The following is a 14,097-nucleotide window of genomic DNA, read 5'->3' on the forward strand; positions in this document are numbered from 1 at the left end:
GACTACTATACTTTGGTGGAATTTAGATTTTATTAATTAAATTAAGTACACTGGTAAGGTTTGTCAGAGGTTTTCTATTTTTTGTACATGAAACCAGTTCCATTAAAACATAAAGCACAGGATTAATAGTGAAGATTAGAGTTCCATACAATGGAGAGCAGAAATGTGACAACTCCATGTGCATCAACTACTAATAGAAAATCTTACCAGTCTTAAATTTGCCCTCCCAATTCAGTTATATTTTGTAAAGGAGGAAAATTTAATATATTTTTTCTTTATTCTTTTTTATATTAGTGTAATGGTCATTTTAAAAAGTGTTTCCAGTGAGAACTAGAGGGTACAAGAACAAGAAAATAAAATGGGCTACAAAATGACACTAGTTAGTCCAAATGCAAAAAGAGCACAAATAATGAAAAGCATAAATTTTGAAAATGAGTTCAGCACCTTTTTAAGTTTCCTTGTTTGTTCTTTAAAGTAAACTGTGATTAACTATTTATTTGAAAGACCATCTAGAGCAAGCCGAGTATAATATAAAATTTGAATTTTGACGAATATGTAGCAAGCTTGCTCACGTTTATTATCTGCCAATACTGTACTACCATTTTGTCTGAAGTTCAAATCTGCTCACTGAAGATCATATTTAAACAGTAGTTTCAGAGAGAACTACCGACTGAGTTACATAGTTTGTTGCTCCCATGAAACAGCTGCATATGTGCTTTACACCTTCATTCAGTTCCATCAGCAATCCTGGCAAAAATATAATTATTGGGTATTTTAACAGTAAAGGAATGTTTTAATAGCAGGACATTTCCTTTTGACAATTTTGCCACAATTTTTTAAAAATTTTCCCTACAGTCATGCAATAACTAGTACACATTTAGGCCTTGTTTCTGCAAAAACTTCTCCATAGGCTGCCAGTGTACATAGTCCTACTGAATTGGGACTACTCACATATATAAATTTAAACACAGGCATAAATCTTTTCAGGATTGGGGCCTTACAGATCTACTAGCTGCTCCATCATAAACTGTGGAAATTCCACAAATATTCGACACTGGTTTACCTGGATAATTTCAGAATTAAATTTGGATTCCAGATGTGCTGCTCTCTCTGCCTCAATATTTTCTTCCAATTTCTTCACTCTCACAGTAGCTGCCTAAAAATATGAAAAATATTTACATTCCCAAAAGACAGATATTAACTTAAATAGGACTATGATTTTAAAAAGGATTTTCAAGGTGTAGGATTCTTTAGGTAAACACTATTTTATTATACTAGGAATCCACACTCCCTGCTGTTAGGCTATTTTGGTTTTTATCACTGCTACATGTTTATTTAAAAAAAAATATACACAGATATCAAAAGAATGGAATTTAGCCAAATTCACCAAAAACAACTAAAAAAACCCCCACACACCCAGTACTGATAAATTATTTTTCTATTTAATTACTGTGTTCCATACAAAAAATCTATTACTAATGCAATATTAATATTGAGAAATGAGGCACTCAGAAGTCAAATAATGAGCAGATAAGACTGAAAGCTCAACATTCTGTATTACTAAGAAATTGCCAATTGAACACAATATAATACAGTCCAGACAGAGATTTGCAGTATAGAATGTACAATCTTCATTTCAGTGATGAGATAGTTAAGACAGTATGATTTGTTTGGGAGGGACTATGGTTAATGTCTGGGACCGCAGAAAAGAGATTTTGGTGCTAATCAAGATGCTATAAATAAACTGCTATGCGATTACCGACAAATCACAACTTCTTTACCTTAGGATGTTATGAAGCCTATATAATATTTCTAAAATGCTATCTAATTGTAAAGTATTATTAGGGCTTGGGTCCTTATCCTATGATCATTCTCCTAGGCTTTAGTGAGGAGAAGAGGAAGTGGATAACTTGTTTAGCAAATATCCTGGCTGTTTAAAACCCATTTTGATTAGTTATCTCACTTTGCAATTGAACCTGTACACACATGTGCAGCACATCTATGCTAAATCTTATAGTTCAAGTGTTAATGGGATTTTCTATTGCACTTGTGCCCGAGTACAATTTCAAACGTTCACAACTTTATTTCTAATAAATTTCCCACCGATATTTAGCAAGGTGCATACAACTCATTATGAACTATGTCCATACCAAATTTCTACTTTCAAATTTATGTAGCTTGTCGGGGGGCGAAATTGACCTTTAAAAGGAACAATGATATATACCAGGGAGGAAGAGGCAGTGTGAATTTTAGGTATATTTTAAACCCTTGTGTGACTCAAAAAATTAAATAAATAAATAAATAAATAAGAAAAACCTGAAGAATTCTCTCTCAAAATCATCATTAAATAAAAACAAAACAAAATAATCATTGACATTTAGGCAGAGACCAAGCTTGGAAAATTTCAGCTGAATATTTTAGAAAATAAATGACTGAAGTCTTGGTATAATGGAAACTGATTTGCAACCTTAACTATATTGTTTTCTACCACTACTAGGGTCTTTCACGTGGATGGATGATTGAGTCCAGTGAAGGAACAAATCCTACAACTATTTTGTGGCCTCAAGTTCAGCACAACTGTCAAAAACTCCTTCTACCACTAGCTGGTCTCAAATTTCCTTCTTCACACCTAGTGCAATCAAGAGAAAAAAGAGAATGTTGGAGGACTAGGTTTTAATCTAACCACACAGGAAGTCACACAACTGTATTCACTGTTAGTGATTTTGGAAAGGTAAGACAAAATAGCAAATATTTTTGGCTTTTTCTGGATTCAGAATATTTAGGATTGTCAGAAGAAATTGAAATATTAACAAGTATTTTACAGAAGCTCCTAGGAGTGAGTGAAATTTTTTTGACTACTTCATATTTGCATATTACAGGTTCCTTGGAGAACACAGAAAAACCAGAAAGTTCTGAAGCTGGTGCCTAATCCTGTTGAAGACCTAAAGCTGGAATGAACACTAGAGTACTGTAAGTAGCTTTCCAAACGTACTCCATAAGTAGGGTTTCCAAATGTTCAGTTTTTGACCGGAATGCCCGGTCGAAAAGGGATCCTGGTTAGTGTGCTGACCAGGCCGGTAAAAGTCCAGCTGGTGGCACAGTGGGGCTAAGGCAGGGTCCCTGCCTCCCTTGGCTCCACGTGGCTCTCGGAAGCAGTGGCATGTGCCCACTCCAGCTCCTAGGCGTAGGGGCCAGGGGCCTCCGCGTGCTGCCCCCACCCAAAGCGCCGGTTCCCAGCTCCCATTCGCTGGGAACGGCGGCCAATGGGAGCTGCAGGGGTGGTGCCTGAGGACGGGGCAGCATACAGGGCTGCCTGGCTGTGCCTTCATGTAGGAGCCAGAGGAGGGACATTCTGCTGCTTCCAGGAGCTGCCTGAGGTAAATGACACCCAGTGCCTGCACCTCTGACTCCCTCCTGTGCCCCATCCCCCTGCCCCAGCCCTGATACTCCCTCGGTGCCAGCCCGGAGCCCCCTTCTACACCCGAAACCCCTCATCCTCACCCCACCCCAGAGCCCGCACTCCCAACCAGATCCCTCATCCCCCCGCATCCCAACCCCCTGCCCCAGCCCTGATCCACTTCCTGCACCACAAATCCCTCAACCCTGAACCTCAGCCCCCTACCCCAGCCCGGAGCCCCCTCCCGCACCCTGGACACCTCATTTCTGGCCCCACCCCAGAACCCACACCCCCAGCCCAGAACCCATACCTGCTCCCACACCCCAACCCCCTGCCTCAGCCCAGAGCCCCCTCTCATACTCCGAACCCCTCAGCTCCCCCCCAACCCGAAGACCCCCCTGCACCCCAAATCCTTCATCCCCGGCCCACACCAGAGCCTGCACTCCCAGCCGGAGCCATCCCCACCCAAACCCCACCACCTTGCCTCAGCCCGGAGCCCTCTCCCGCACCCTGTACTCCTCATATCTGGCCCCACCTCAGAGTCCACAGCCGGAGCCCTCACTCCCTCCTAAACCCCAATCCTCTGAGCCAGCCCGGTGAAAATGAGAGAGCGAGTGAGGGTGGGGAGAGCGAGCAACAGAGGGAGGGAGAAATGAAGTGAGTGGGGGCGGGGCCATGGAGAAGGGGCGGGGCTTCAGAGGATGGGCGGGCAAGGGTATTCGGTTTTGTGCGAGTCGAAAGTTGTCAACCCTATCCATAAGAAAATCCACAAACTGTGCATAGGGTCAAAATTTACATCTGCCCAGGAATTTTGCCTTATTTACAAAGAAATTCACAGTCAAACAAATTCCAACACAAGCCTTCTCCCCAATGCTAGCATTCCTCCCCAAAGACAGTTCAGTCCAGATCCTGGACCCTTTCATCCTCTCCAGAGAGCAAATCTTTTCACTTTCCCTTACACCTACAGTACAGTTAATGAGATACCTGCAACAGTGAGTTAGGAAGATTTGCTTAACATCTCCCAGCATTTCCATGCAACACCGTGCTAGTGCAAGAGAACTAGAAAGAGTAACTTGCTTTTACAAAAATGTCAAACTGGTGAGTCTAGTTTCCTTATACAAACTGAGACACTACAAAAGTAAACAAAATATACATAATGAAAAGTAAATTAGATAACCTAAGGTGTTATTAGCAAGTCCCTGTGCACACTGTGGAAAGATGGATGTAAACTGCGAACTGGAAATCTGAGAGACAGGTAAGTACTATTATACTCATTTTGATGACTGAGCCTATGTACAGAGACTTACCCAAGATCACACAGTTACTTGGCAGAGCTGGAGACAGAATCCAGGAATCCTGACTCCCAATTCTGCTTTTAGTCACTAATTCCTTGTAAAATTTAGTTTTTAATGAAAAAATGCTTCCAAAAAACCAGGGTGGATAAAAATCAATGATTTAAAAAAAATCCGATTTTTTGTATTTAAAATTGAATTTTTTTTTTGATAAAATGCTTTTTGAGGAAAAAACTTATCTTAATTAAAACTATTATAGCTCAAAGATCTCTCATCATGGAATAGGGATTATAAATTCTAATTCTATAGTATGAGACAATATATTCATGTAATGTTTAAAAAAAGTTTTGTAAATGAGTTCCAATAGTTCATGGAACTAGTTAGGGACCCAATCTTATGGAGTTTCAGGGGCTTCTGTATAGATTTAGGTTAATCTTTCTATCTACCCAATGGGACTCAGTGCTCAGTCTAGAAGATACCATCAGAGATGCTTAGTTTTGAAGTTCTCAAACTGTGGATTTGTGTCTCTAGAGATAACATGCTTATTAACAGCAAAAATGTTTTTAAATAAATAAATTATATATAGAGGTGAGAAATAACAGACCTCAACCCTACTGTCCCTCTGCAAATTTGTGTACACAGAGTCAATCCCTTACCTCTCTCTAAAAGTGCAAAGTTTCAAGAAGTTAAATGAATAGAAGATTATTGGGGGTGGAACAGATCTGGACAAGGAGAAGTCGTCTGGAGATAAATATGAGAAGGGAGGGACGGGCAGTAGAAAAGCATATTCCAAAAGTTTTGAGCAGCATATTCCAGAAGTCTTGAGGTCTTTCTGAGTGTAACCGTCATTGATTTGAGATTTACCATACCATTCTCTCACTAGAAGGGAAAAATCTATAATGGCAGCAGGCGGTAAAAGAGACCCAATTTGGGACTATTTTAATTAAGTTCCTCTACCTCTAGGTAAGACAGGCATGCATGCAAAATGCAAACAGTGCAACAAAGAAATGCAAGGCCTGGTTGCCTGAATGAAACAACATAATGAGAAGTGTTCCTTCTCAGGAGGAAGCTGCGTTGAAGATGATGAAAGGAACATGTCTGAACATGCAGGATCTTCAGGTTGGTAAACATTTTTATTTCATACTTCTTTCTTAAGTACTGCCTGTCTTCCTTCTGGACTATTCTTGAATTCTCATGTTTGAGCAAAAAATATAGTTGTTACTCTATGGGACTATCATTTTAGATGCAGTTGTGATAAAAAATAAAGAGCTGAAATAGGTAGATCTTCCTTTTACAATTTCACCTTTAAAGGGGGGAGGGATAGCTCAGTGGTTTGAGCATTGGCCTGCCAAACCCAGGGTTGAGAGTTCAATTCTTGAGGGGGCCACTTAGGGATCTGGGGCAAGTCAGTACTTGGTCCTGCTAGTGAAGGCAGGGGGCTGGACTCAATGACCTTTCAGGGTCCCTTCCAGTTCTATGAGATAGGTAGTACTGAGTGTCAGGCTAGGTCTACACTACAGCGGGGGTCCGACCTAAGATACGCAACTTCAGCTACGTGAATACCGTAGCTGAAGTTGCGTATTTTAGGTCGGCTTACCCGGCGGTGAGGACGCGGGAAAGTCGACCGCTGCCGCGCTGCCGCCGACTCCGCTGCCGCCTCTTGCCGAGGTGGATTTCCGGAGTCGACGGCAGAGCGATCAGGGATCGATTTTACCGCGTCTTCACTAGACGCGGTAAGTCGATCCCCGATAGACCGATTGCTACCCGCCGGATCGGCGGGTAGTGAAGACATAGCCTCAGTGAATGCAATCAGTAATACTAAATAAGCAGTATGGTCATAATTAAATAACTGCATTGACTTATTTTGTTTAGGAGAATCCATCCTCAACATACAGGATTCTGAAGACTATCCACCTTCAAGATCACCATCATTTTCTATAGTTTCAGAATTATCTGCCAATGATAGTGTTTCAGTCACATCATGTATGTCACATAGCCACCTATAGCAAAAAGAAAAAATCTCCATCATTCAGAAACAATCATAGATAAATTTGTGATAAGAACCAGCAGATTACAAAAAGAGGTAATTGATGAAAAAATTGCCCGGCTTGTTTATACAACAAACTCTCCTTTCCGTATGATTGAGAATCCTCCCTTCATTAACATGGTTCAGTCTTTAAGACCAGGAAACAGTCCACCCAACAGAGCAACTGTTGCAGACAAATTGCTGGATAAAGTGTAAGAAAGAGAAATTGAGCAGTGTGCAAAAGGTCTAGAAGGTAAAATTGTTAACCTGAGTCTTGATGGGTGGAGCAATGTCCACAATGATCCTATTGTATGTGCTTGTGTGACAACAGAAGAAGGGAATGTCTTCCTTACAGAAACAATTGATACATCAGGAAATGCACACACAGCAGAATACTTACAAGAAGTAGCAGTAAAAGCTATAACAAACTGTGAAAAAAAATTCAAATGTCTAGTAAGCAGCTTGGTCACAGAATGCTGCAAATGTATCCAAGATGAGAAGAAATTATTTAGAAGAGAGTGAAGAGAGTCCCAAGCTAATAACACACAGTTCAAGTGCTCATTTGATGCACCTCCTAGCCAAAGACTTCAGTGTTCCAGAAATAAAGGCTAATGTTGTTGAAACTGCAAAATACTTCCGTAACAACCACTTTGCAGCAGCTGCTCTGAAAAAAGTGGGAGGAACCACGCTAACTCTCCCACAAGATGTGCGATGGAACTCAGTAGTGGACTGTTTTGAGCACTATATCAAGAACTGGCCTAATCTGATGACAGTTTGTGAACAAAATCATGAAAAATAGATGGCACTGTCCCAGCCAAAGTTCTCAACATTGGGCTTAAGAGAAATGTTGAACACATGCTGAGTACCCTGAAACCTATTTCTGCAGCTTTGAACAAAATGCAGGGAAATAGCTGTTTTATTGCTGACACTGTTGAAATTTGGAAGGAACTGAGTGAGATCTTAAAAAGAGAAATATGCAATGACAGAGTTAAATTACAAGCATTAAAAAACCAGTGGGACAAGCACTATCTCCAGCTCATTTTCTTGCAAATATTCTCAATACTTGGTACCAGGGTCAAACCTTAACTGCTGAAGAAGAGGAGTTGGCTATGACATGGACATCCAGCAATCACCCCTCCATAATGCCAACTATAATAAACTTCAGATCTAAAGGTGAACCATTCAAGAAATATGTGTTTTCTGATGATGTTTTAAAGAAAGTCACACCAGTGAACTGGTGGAAATCACTTAAGCACTTGGATTCAGAGACTGTTGAAGTGATAATCTCACTTCACCGGCAGAAGCAGCTACTGCCGGTGTAGAAAGAATATTTTCTTCCTTTGGACTAATTCATTCCAATTTGAGAAATCGTTTGGGACCTGAAAAAGCAGGAAAGCTTGTTTTTCTTTTCCAGATTATGAACAAACAGGAAAACGAAGGTGAAGACGATTGAGTTAGCTGCAGAAGCCAATATTTTAAGTTTCTCATGTTGACCTGGCTGACATAGTTGATTAATTTTTTTTTTAATATTTCATTTAACTATTTGTTAAAAACAATTTTAAGAAAAACAAACATGATTTTAAAAAACTTGAATGTTTAAATTCAAAAATTCATATGCTTGTTTTGTTAAAATATTATATGTTTGTTGTTGGAAGAAAAAAAATCCAGAATACATAATGTGGTTGTTTTAGTTAAATAAAACAATTTAAATGCCTGTCTGGTGATGTTCTCCTCCTAATACAGCATGGCAAGAAAATCCTCCAAATATTAATGATTAACATGTTGAACTGTGGTAGTTCACCTCCCAATGACTTCATAAATATCTGCTTCAATTACCTTTGGTCAATGAAATAACCAAACAATCATTCATTTTCTGATATAGCTGTAAAACTAATCTGAAAAGTTTTCAAAATAAATCACTTTAAAAATGTATAGAGTGTGCCTTCTAAAAATGAAACCTACATCTATCTCTGAGTTGTGAAGAATATGTATTAAGGATATAACAACCAACAAGAATTCACTTTTATGGAGAAATCCATGATTAAAGCGAGTCTTCCTGACTAGTGATTTAAATCATGATTTAAATCAATTTGATATAAATCAAATCCACCTTGCAAAAAAACAACCCTTCTATCAGTGGACTGGTAAACTTCTTGTTTAAATAAGTTAATTGAGGCTTCAGAATGCAGCAACAGTTGCTGAGAGTTGTACTGCACTTTGATTCACAATGAATTACTAGTGAAGGACAACATGGGAACTTCAGTAACTTAGCTCACCTGATGATCTAGGGCTTCTAGAAAGACAAGATAAGGGTTGCAAGGCACCCCTCAGAAAGTTTCCTTCAGGACCACCCACAGGGTATCAAGCCTGCCAAGCCAATGCAGGGTAATCTATTTGGTAGGATACGTAAAAGTCAAAGTAATTAGGTCAGATTTAAAAAAAAAAAAAATCATGAAAGCTGGAGGGATATTTCCATTTACAGCCCATACTCCTTGAGGAGTCTCAGCATCTAATGGCCAAATCATGGGACATTTTTTTAACCTTATAAGAGACCCATAGTTAGTTCAAAGAACAGGAGTACTTGTGGCACCTTAGAGACTAACAAATTTATTTGAGCATAAGCTTTCGTGGGCTACAGTCCACTTCTTTGGATGCATAGAATGGAACATATATTGAGGAGATATATATACACATACAGAGAGCATGAAAAGGTGGGAGTTGTCTTACCAACTCTGAGAGGCCAATTAAGTAAGAGGAAAAAAAACTTTTGAAGTGATAATCAAGATAGCCTAGTACAGACAGTTTGATAAGAAGTGTGAGAGTACTTACATGGGGAGATAGATTCAATGTTTGTAATGGCTCAGCCATTCCCAGTCTCTATTTAAGCCTAAATTGATTGTATCTAATTTGCATATCAATTCAAGCTCAGCAGTTTCTCGTTGGAGTCTGTTTTTGAAGCTTTTTTGTTGCAAAATTGCCACCCACAGGTCTGTCATTGAATGACCAGACAGGTTAAAGTGTTCTCCTACTGGTTTTTGAATGTTATGATTCCTGATGTCAGATTTGTGTCCATTAATTCTTTTGCGTAGAGACTGTCCGGTTTGGCCAACGTACATGGCAAAGGGGCATTGCTGGCACATGATGGCATATATCACATTGGTAGATGTGCAGGTGAACGAGCCCCTGATGGCATGGCTGATGTGATTAGGTCCTATGATGATGTCACTTGAATAGATATGTGGGCAGAATTGGCATCAGGCTTTGTTGCAAGGATAGGTTCCTGGGTCAGTGTTTTTGTTCAGTGATGTGTGGTTGCTGGTGAGTATTTGCTTCAGGTTGGGGGGTTGCAACAAAAAAGCTTCAAAAACAGACTCCAACGAGAAACTGCTGAGCTTGAATTGATATGCAAATTAGATACAATCAATTTAGGCTTAAATAGAGACTGAGAATGGCTGAGCCATTACAAACATTGAATCTATCTCCCCAGGTAAGTACTCTCACACTTCTTATCAAACTGTCTGTACTAGGCTATCTTGATTATCACTTCAAAAGTTTTTTTTCCTTTTACTTAATTGGCCTCTCAGAGTTGGTAAGACAACTCCCACCTTTCACGCTCTCTGTATGTGTATATATATCTCCTCAATATATGTTCCATTCTATGCATCCGAAGAAGTGGGCTGTAGCCCACGAAAGCTTATGCTCAAATAAATTTGTTAGTCTCTAAGGTGCCACAAGTACTCCTGTTCTTTTTGCGGATACAGACTAACACGGCTGCTACTCTGAAACCTGTCATAGTTAGTTCAGCTAATTATGATTTGGCAGCCTCCAACACATGAAATATTGGGGATTCACCATAGTTTTGTGTAAAAAACAAATATCCTGAAATTTATGAACTGACAATTCTGTTTCTCATACAAGAAGAATAAATACACATTTCCCACGACTGTTTGTCAAACAGCATTCCCACCCAGTTTTTTAGCACCTGTACACAGCACAAGACTTTATTCACAGACTGCTGTTTATTTCCCAAGAAATCTCCTTTCCAGACCAAACACTGCTAAGTCGAAACGGAAATAAAAGGCACAATTCCAGAAAAACTTTCTGGACCAAATAGATCCCTGGTGTAATTAATTTGCCTAATGTGTGTGCGATGCTATGTATAAGAATGACCATTTGGTATTATTATTGCTACCAGAATTACAACAAATCTTGTACAAAGTACCATATGTCATGTAAGGTATCAATGGAAAAGTTATGATTTGCTAAGTATGTTTATCTGGTTTATATGCACGTATCATCTTTGTACTGAAGTTATGAATATTGGCTATGTACTTGTACCTTATTCATATGATGTATTCCTGGGCGACACCCCCGAGACAGAATTTACATCAAGGCTAGACAGCTATGTGTTGATGGCCCATCAAAGACACTCAGCTTGCATAATGGCCCATTGAAGAAACTCATCCTGTCCAGACAGCCCTTCCTGAGGATGCCTCAGACACCCAGAGACCAATGGCCACCCCTATGAGTCAGCAAAGCATGTAAGGACATGTGATGAGGACATGTGACCTGAGACTCCATCTTTTCCATACTCATGTGACCCTGGACTCCATCTTGGGACAGTATCTGTCAATGCGCATGGGCTGTGGGCTTTGTTTGGGACAGTAAATTTCCATGCGCATGGCAGAGGATATAAAAAGGCACCTGAAACATCTCCATTTTGTCTTCATTTTCTGCTTCATTGCTCTGGATTGGATTTCTAACAAGGAAGCTTTAAACAAGGAGTGATGACCCCCAATCTGTTTGGGTGATTCCACAGAGACTTTTCCAAACCAGCAGTTTATTCCATCACTCCTACAAACCTGATATAAGGACTTTGCAAATCACTTTTATGTATATGATTCCTTAACCATTTATAACTCTTTTCTTCTATTAATAAATCTTTAGTTAGCTGATGGAAGATTGGCTGACAATGTGATATTTGGGTAAGATCTGAAATGTATATTGACCTGGGGAAATGTGTCTGATCCCTTGGGATTAGAAAGAACCTCACATATGGTGAAATAGATTTTCAATAACCTATCACTATATTAGATTGGGTTGTCTGGATGGGAACCAAGGGCTGGAATGCCTAAAGGGACTGTATTTGGCTTCTGGTTCAGTGTGGTACTGCAGAAGCTAGATTGTTACTGGATTGGTGAATCTAATTACACAATAAATCACCAGTTTGGGGGACTGTCTTCCCTATTTCTTGCAGTCTTCCCTGAGTGTGACATTTTCAGCATGGCCGATCCCAGGCATGCGATCACAGTGTGTCTCAAGATACACAGAAATTTTAGAATAGAAATGAGGATCAGCCAAGTTTTCTATTTCAATTTTTGGTGGCCACTTCATGCACTTGACTTCAGTAGGACTCCAGGTAGATGCAAAGATCCACCACACAGAACTCATTTCAGGATAGGGGCCTAAAAATGACTGGAGAATTGCTAATATACTTCCTATTTTTAAGAAAGAGAAAAAAAAAGGATCCAGGAAACTACAGGTCTGTTAGTTTAACTTCAATTGTATGCAAGGTCTTGGAACAAATTTTGAAAGAGAAAGTAGTTAAGGACATAGAGATGAATAGTAATTGGGATAAAATACAACATGGTTTTAAAAGGTAGATTGTGCCAGACCAACCTGATTTCCTTTGAGAAGATAACTGCTTTTTTAGACAAAGGAAATGCAGTAGATCTAATCAACTTGGATTTCATTAAGGCATTTGATACAATTCCACATGGGAAATTAGTTAAATTGGAGAAGATGGGGATTAATATGAGAACTGAAAGGTGGAGGACGAACTGGTTAAAGTGACAACTACCACAGGTCATATTGAAAGGTGAATTGTCAGGCAGGTTACTAGTGCAGTTCTTCAGGCATCGGTCCTTGGACCAATCTTATTTAACATTTTTTATTACTGACCTTGGCACACAAAATGATAGTGCACTAATAAAATTTGCAGATGACACAAAGTTGGAAGGTATTGTTAATACAGAGGAGGACCGGAATATCATACCAGAAGATCTGGATGACCTTGTAAACTGGAGTAATAGAAATGGGATGAAATTTAATAGTGCAAAGTCATATATTTAGGGACCACCAACAAGAATTTTTGCTGTAAGCTGGGAATTTATCAGTGGGAAGTGATAGAGGAGGAGAAAGACCTGGGTGTATTGGTTGATCACAGGATGACTATGAGCTGTCAATGTGATACGGCCGTGAAAAAGGCTAATGCATCAGAAGGGGTATTTCCAGTAGAGAAAGGTAAGTGTTAGCACCATTATACAAGGCACTGGTGAGACCTCTGAATACTGTGTGCAGTTCTGGTGTCCCATGTTTCAGAAAGATGGATTTAAACTGGAATCAGTGCGGAGAAGGGCTACTAGGATGATCCAAGGAATGGAAAACCTACCTCATGACAGGAGACTCAAAGAGCTTGGTTTGTTTAGCCTAACCAAAAGAAGACTGAGGAGAGATACGATTACTCTCTATAAATTCATCAGAGGGACAAATACCAAAGAGGGAGAGGAGTTATTTAAATTAAGTGACAATGTGAACACAAGAACAAACGGATATAAACTGGCCATCAACAAATTTAGGCTCGAAATTAGGCAAAAGTTTCTAACCATCAGAGGAGTGAAATTCTGGAACAGTGGGGACAAAATACCTAACTGGCTTCAAGACTGAACCTGATAAGTTTATGGAGGGGATGGTATAATGGGACTGCCTACAATGGCATAGATTCATAGACTTAAGGTCAGAAGGGACCATTATGGTCATCTAGTCTGACCTCCTGCACAATGCAGGCCACAAAATCTCACCCACCCACTCCTGGAACAAACCCCTAACCTATGTCTGAGTTATTGAAGTTCTCAAATCGTGGTTTAAAGACCTCAAGGTGCAGAGAATCCTCCAGCAAGTGACCCATGCCCCATGCTACAGAGGAAGGCGAAAAACCTCCAGGGCCTCTGCCAATCTTCCCTGGAGGAAAATTCCTTCCCGACCCCAAATATGGCGATCAGTTAAACCCTGAGCATGTGGGCAAGACTCACCAGCCAGCACCCAGGAAAGAATTCTCTGTAGTAACTCAGATCCCACCCCATCTAACATCCCATCACAGACCATTGGGCATATTTACCTGCCCATCGGTGACTACCAGTAGCAAAAATTCCCAATGGCCAGAGACGGGACACTAGATGGGGAGGGCTCTGAGTTACTACAGAGAATTTTCCTACGTATCTGCCTGGTGGGTCTTGCCCACGTGCTCAGGGTCTAACTGATCGCCATATCTGGGGTCAGGAAGGAATTTTCCTCTGGGTCAGATTGGCAGAGACCCTGTGGGG

General features: G+C 40.1%; 1 protein-coding gene across 1 annotated transcript in view; it reads right to left on the reverse strand.

Annotated features, from left to right (window-relative positions):
* The window catches only part of CCDC171 (coiled-coil domain containing 171), a 224,415-nt gene that overhangs the window by 162,140 nt on the left and 48,178 nt on the right, over positions 1-14,097 (reverse strand). The window contains exon 8 of the mRNA XM_065406609.1: positions 1,064-1,156. Within this exon, the coding sequence (XP_065262681.1) occupies positions 1,064-1,156 (93 nt within the window). The remainder of the gene's footprint in view (positions 1-1,063; positions 1,157-14,097) is intronic.

Source organism: Emys orbicularis, chromosome 6, assembly GCF_028017835.1.
Source record: "Emys orbicularis isolate rEmyOrb1 chromosome 6, rEmyOrb1.hap1, whole genome shotgun sequence".
Classification (NCBI taxonomy): Eukaryota; Metazoa; Chordata; order Testudines; family Emydidae; genus Emys; species Emys orbicularis.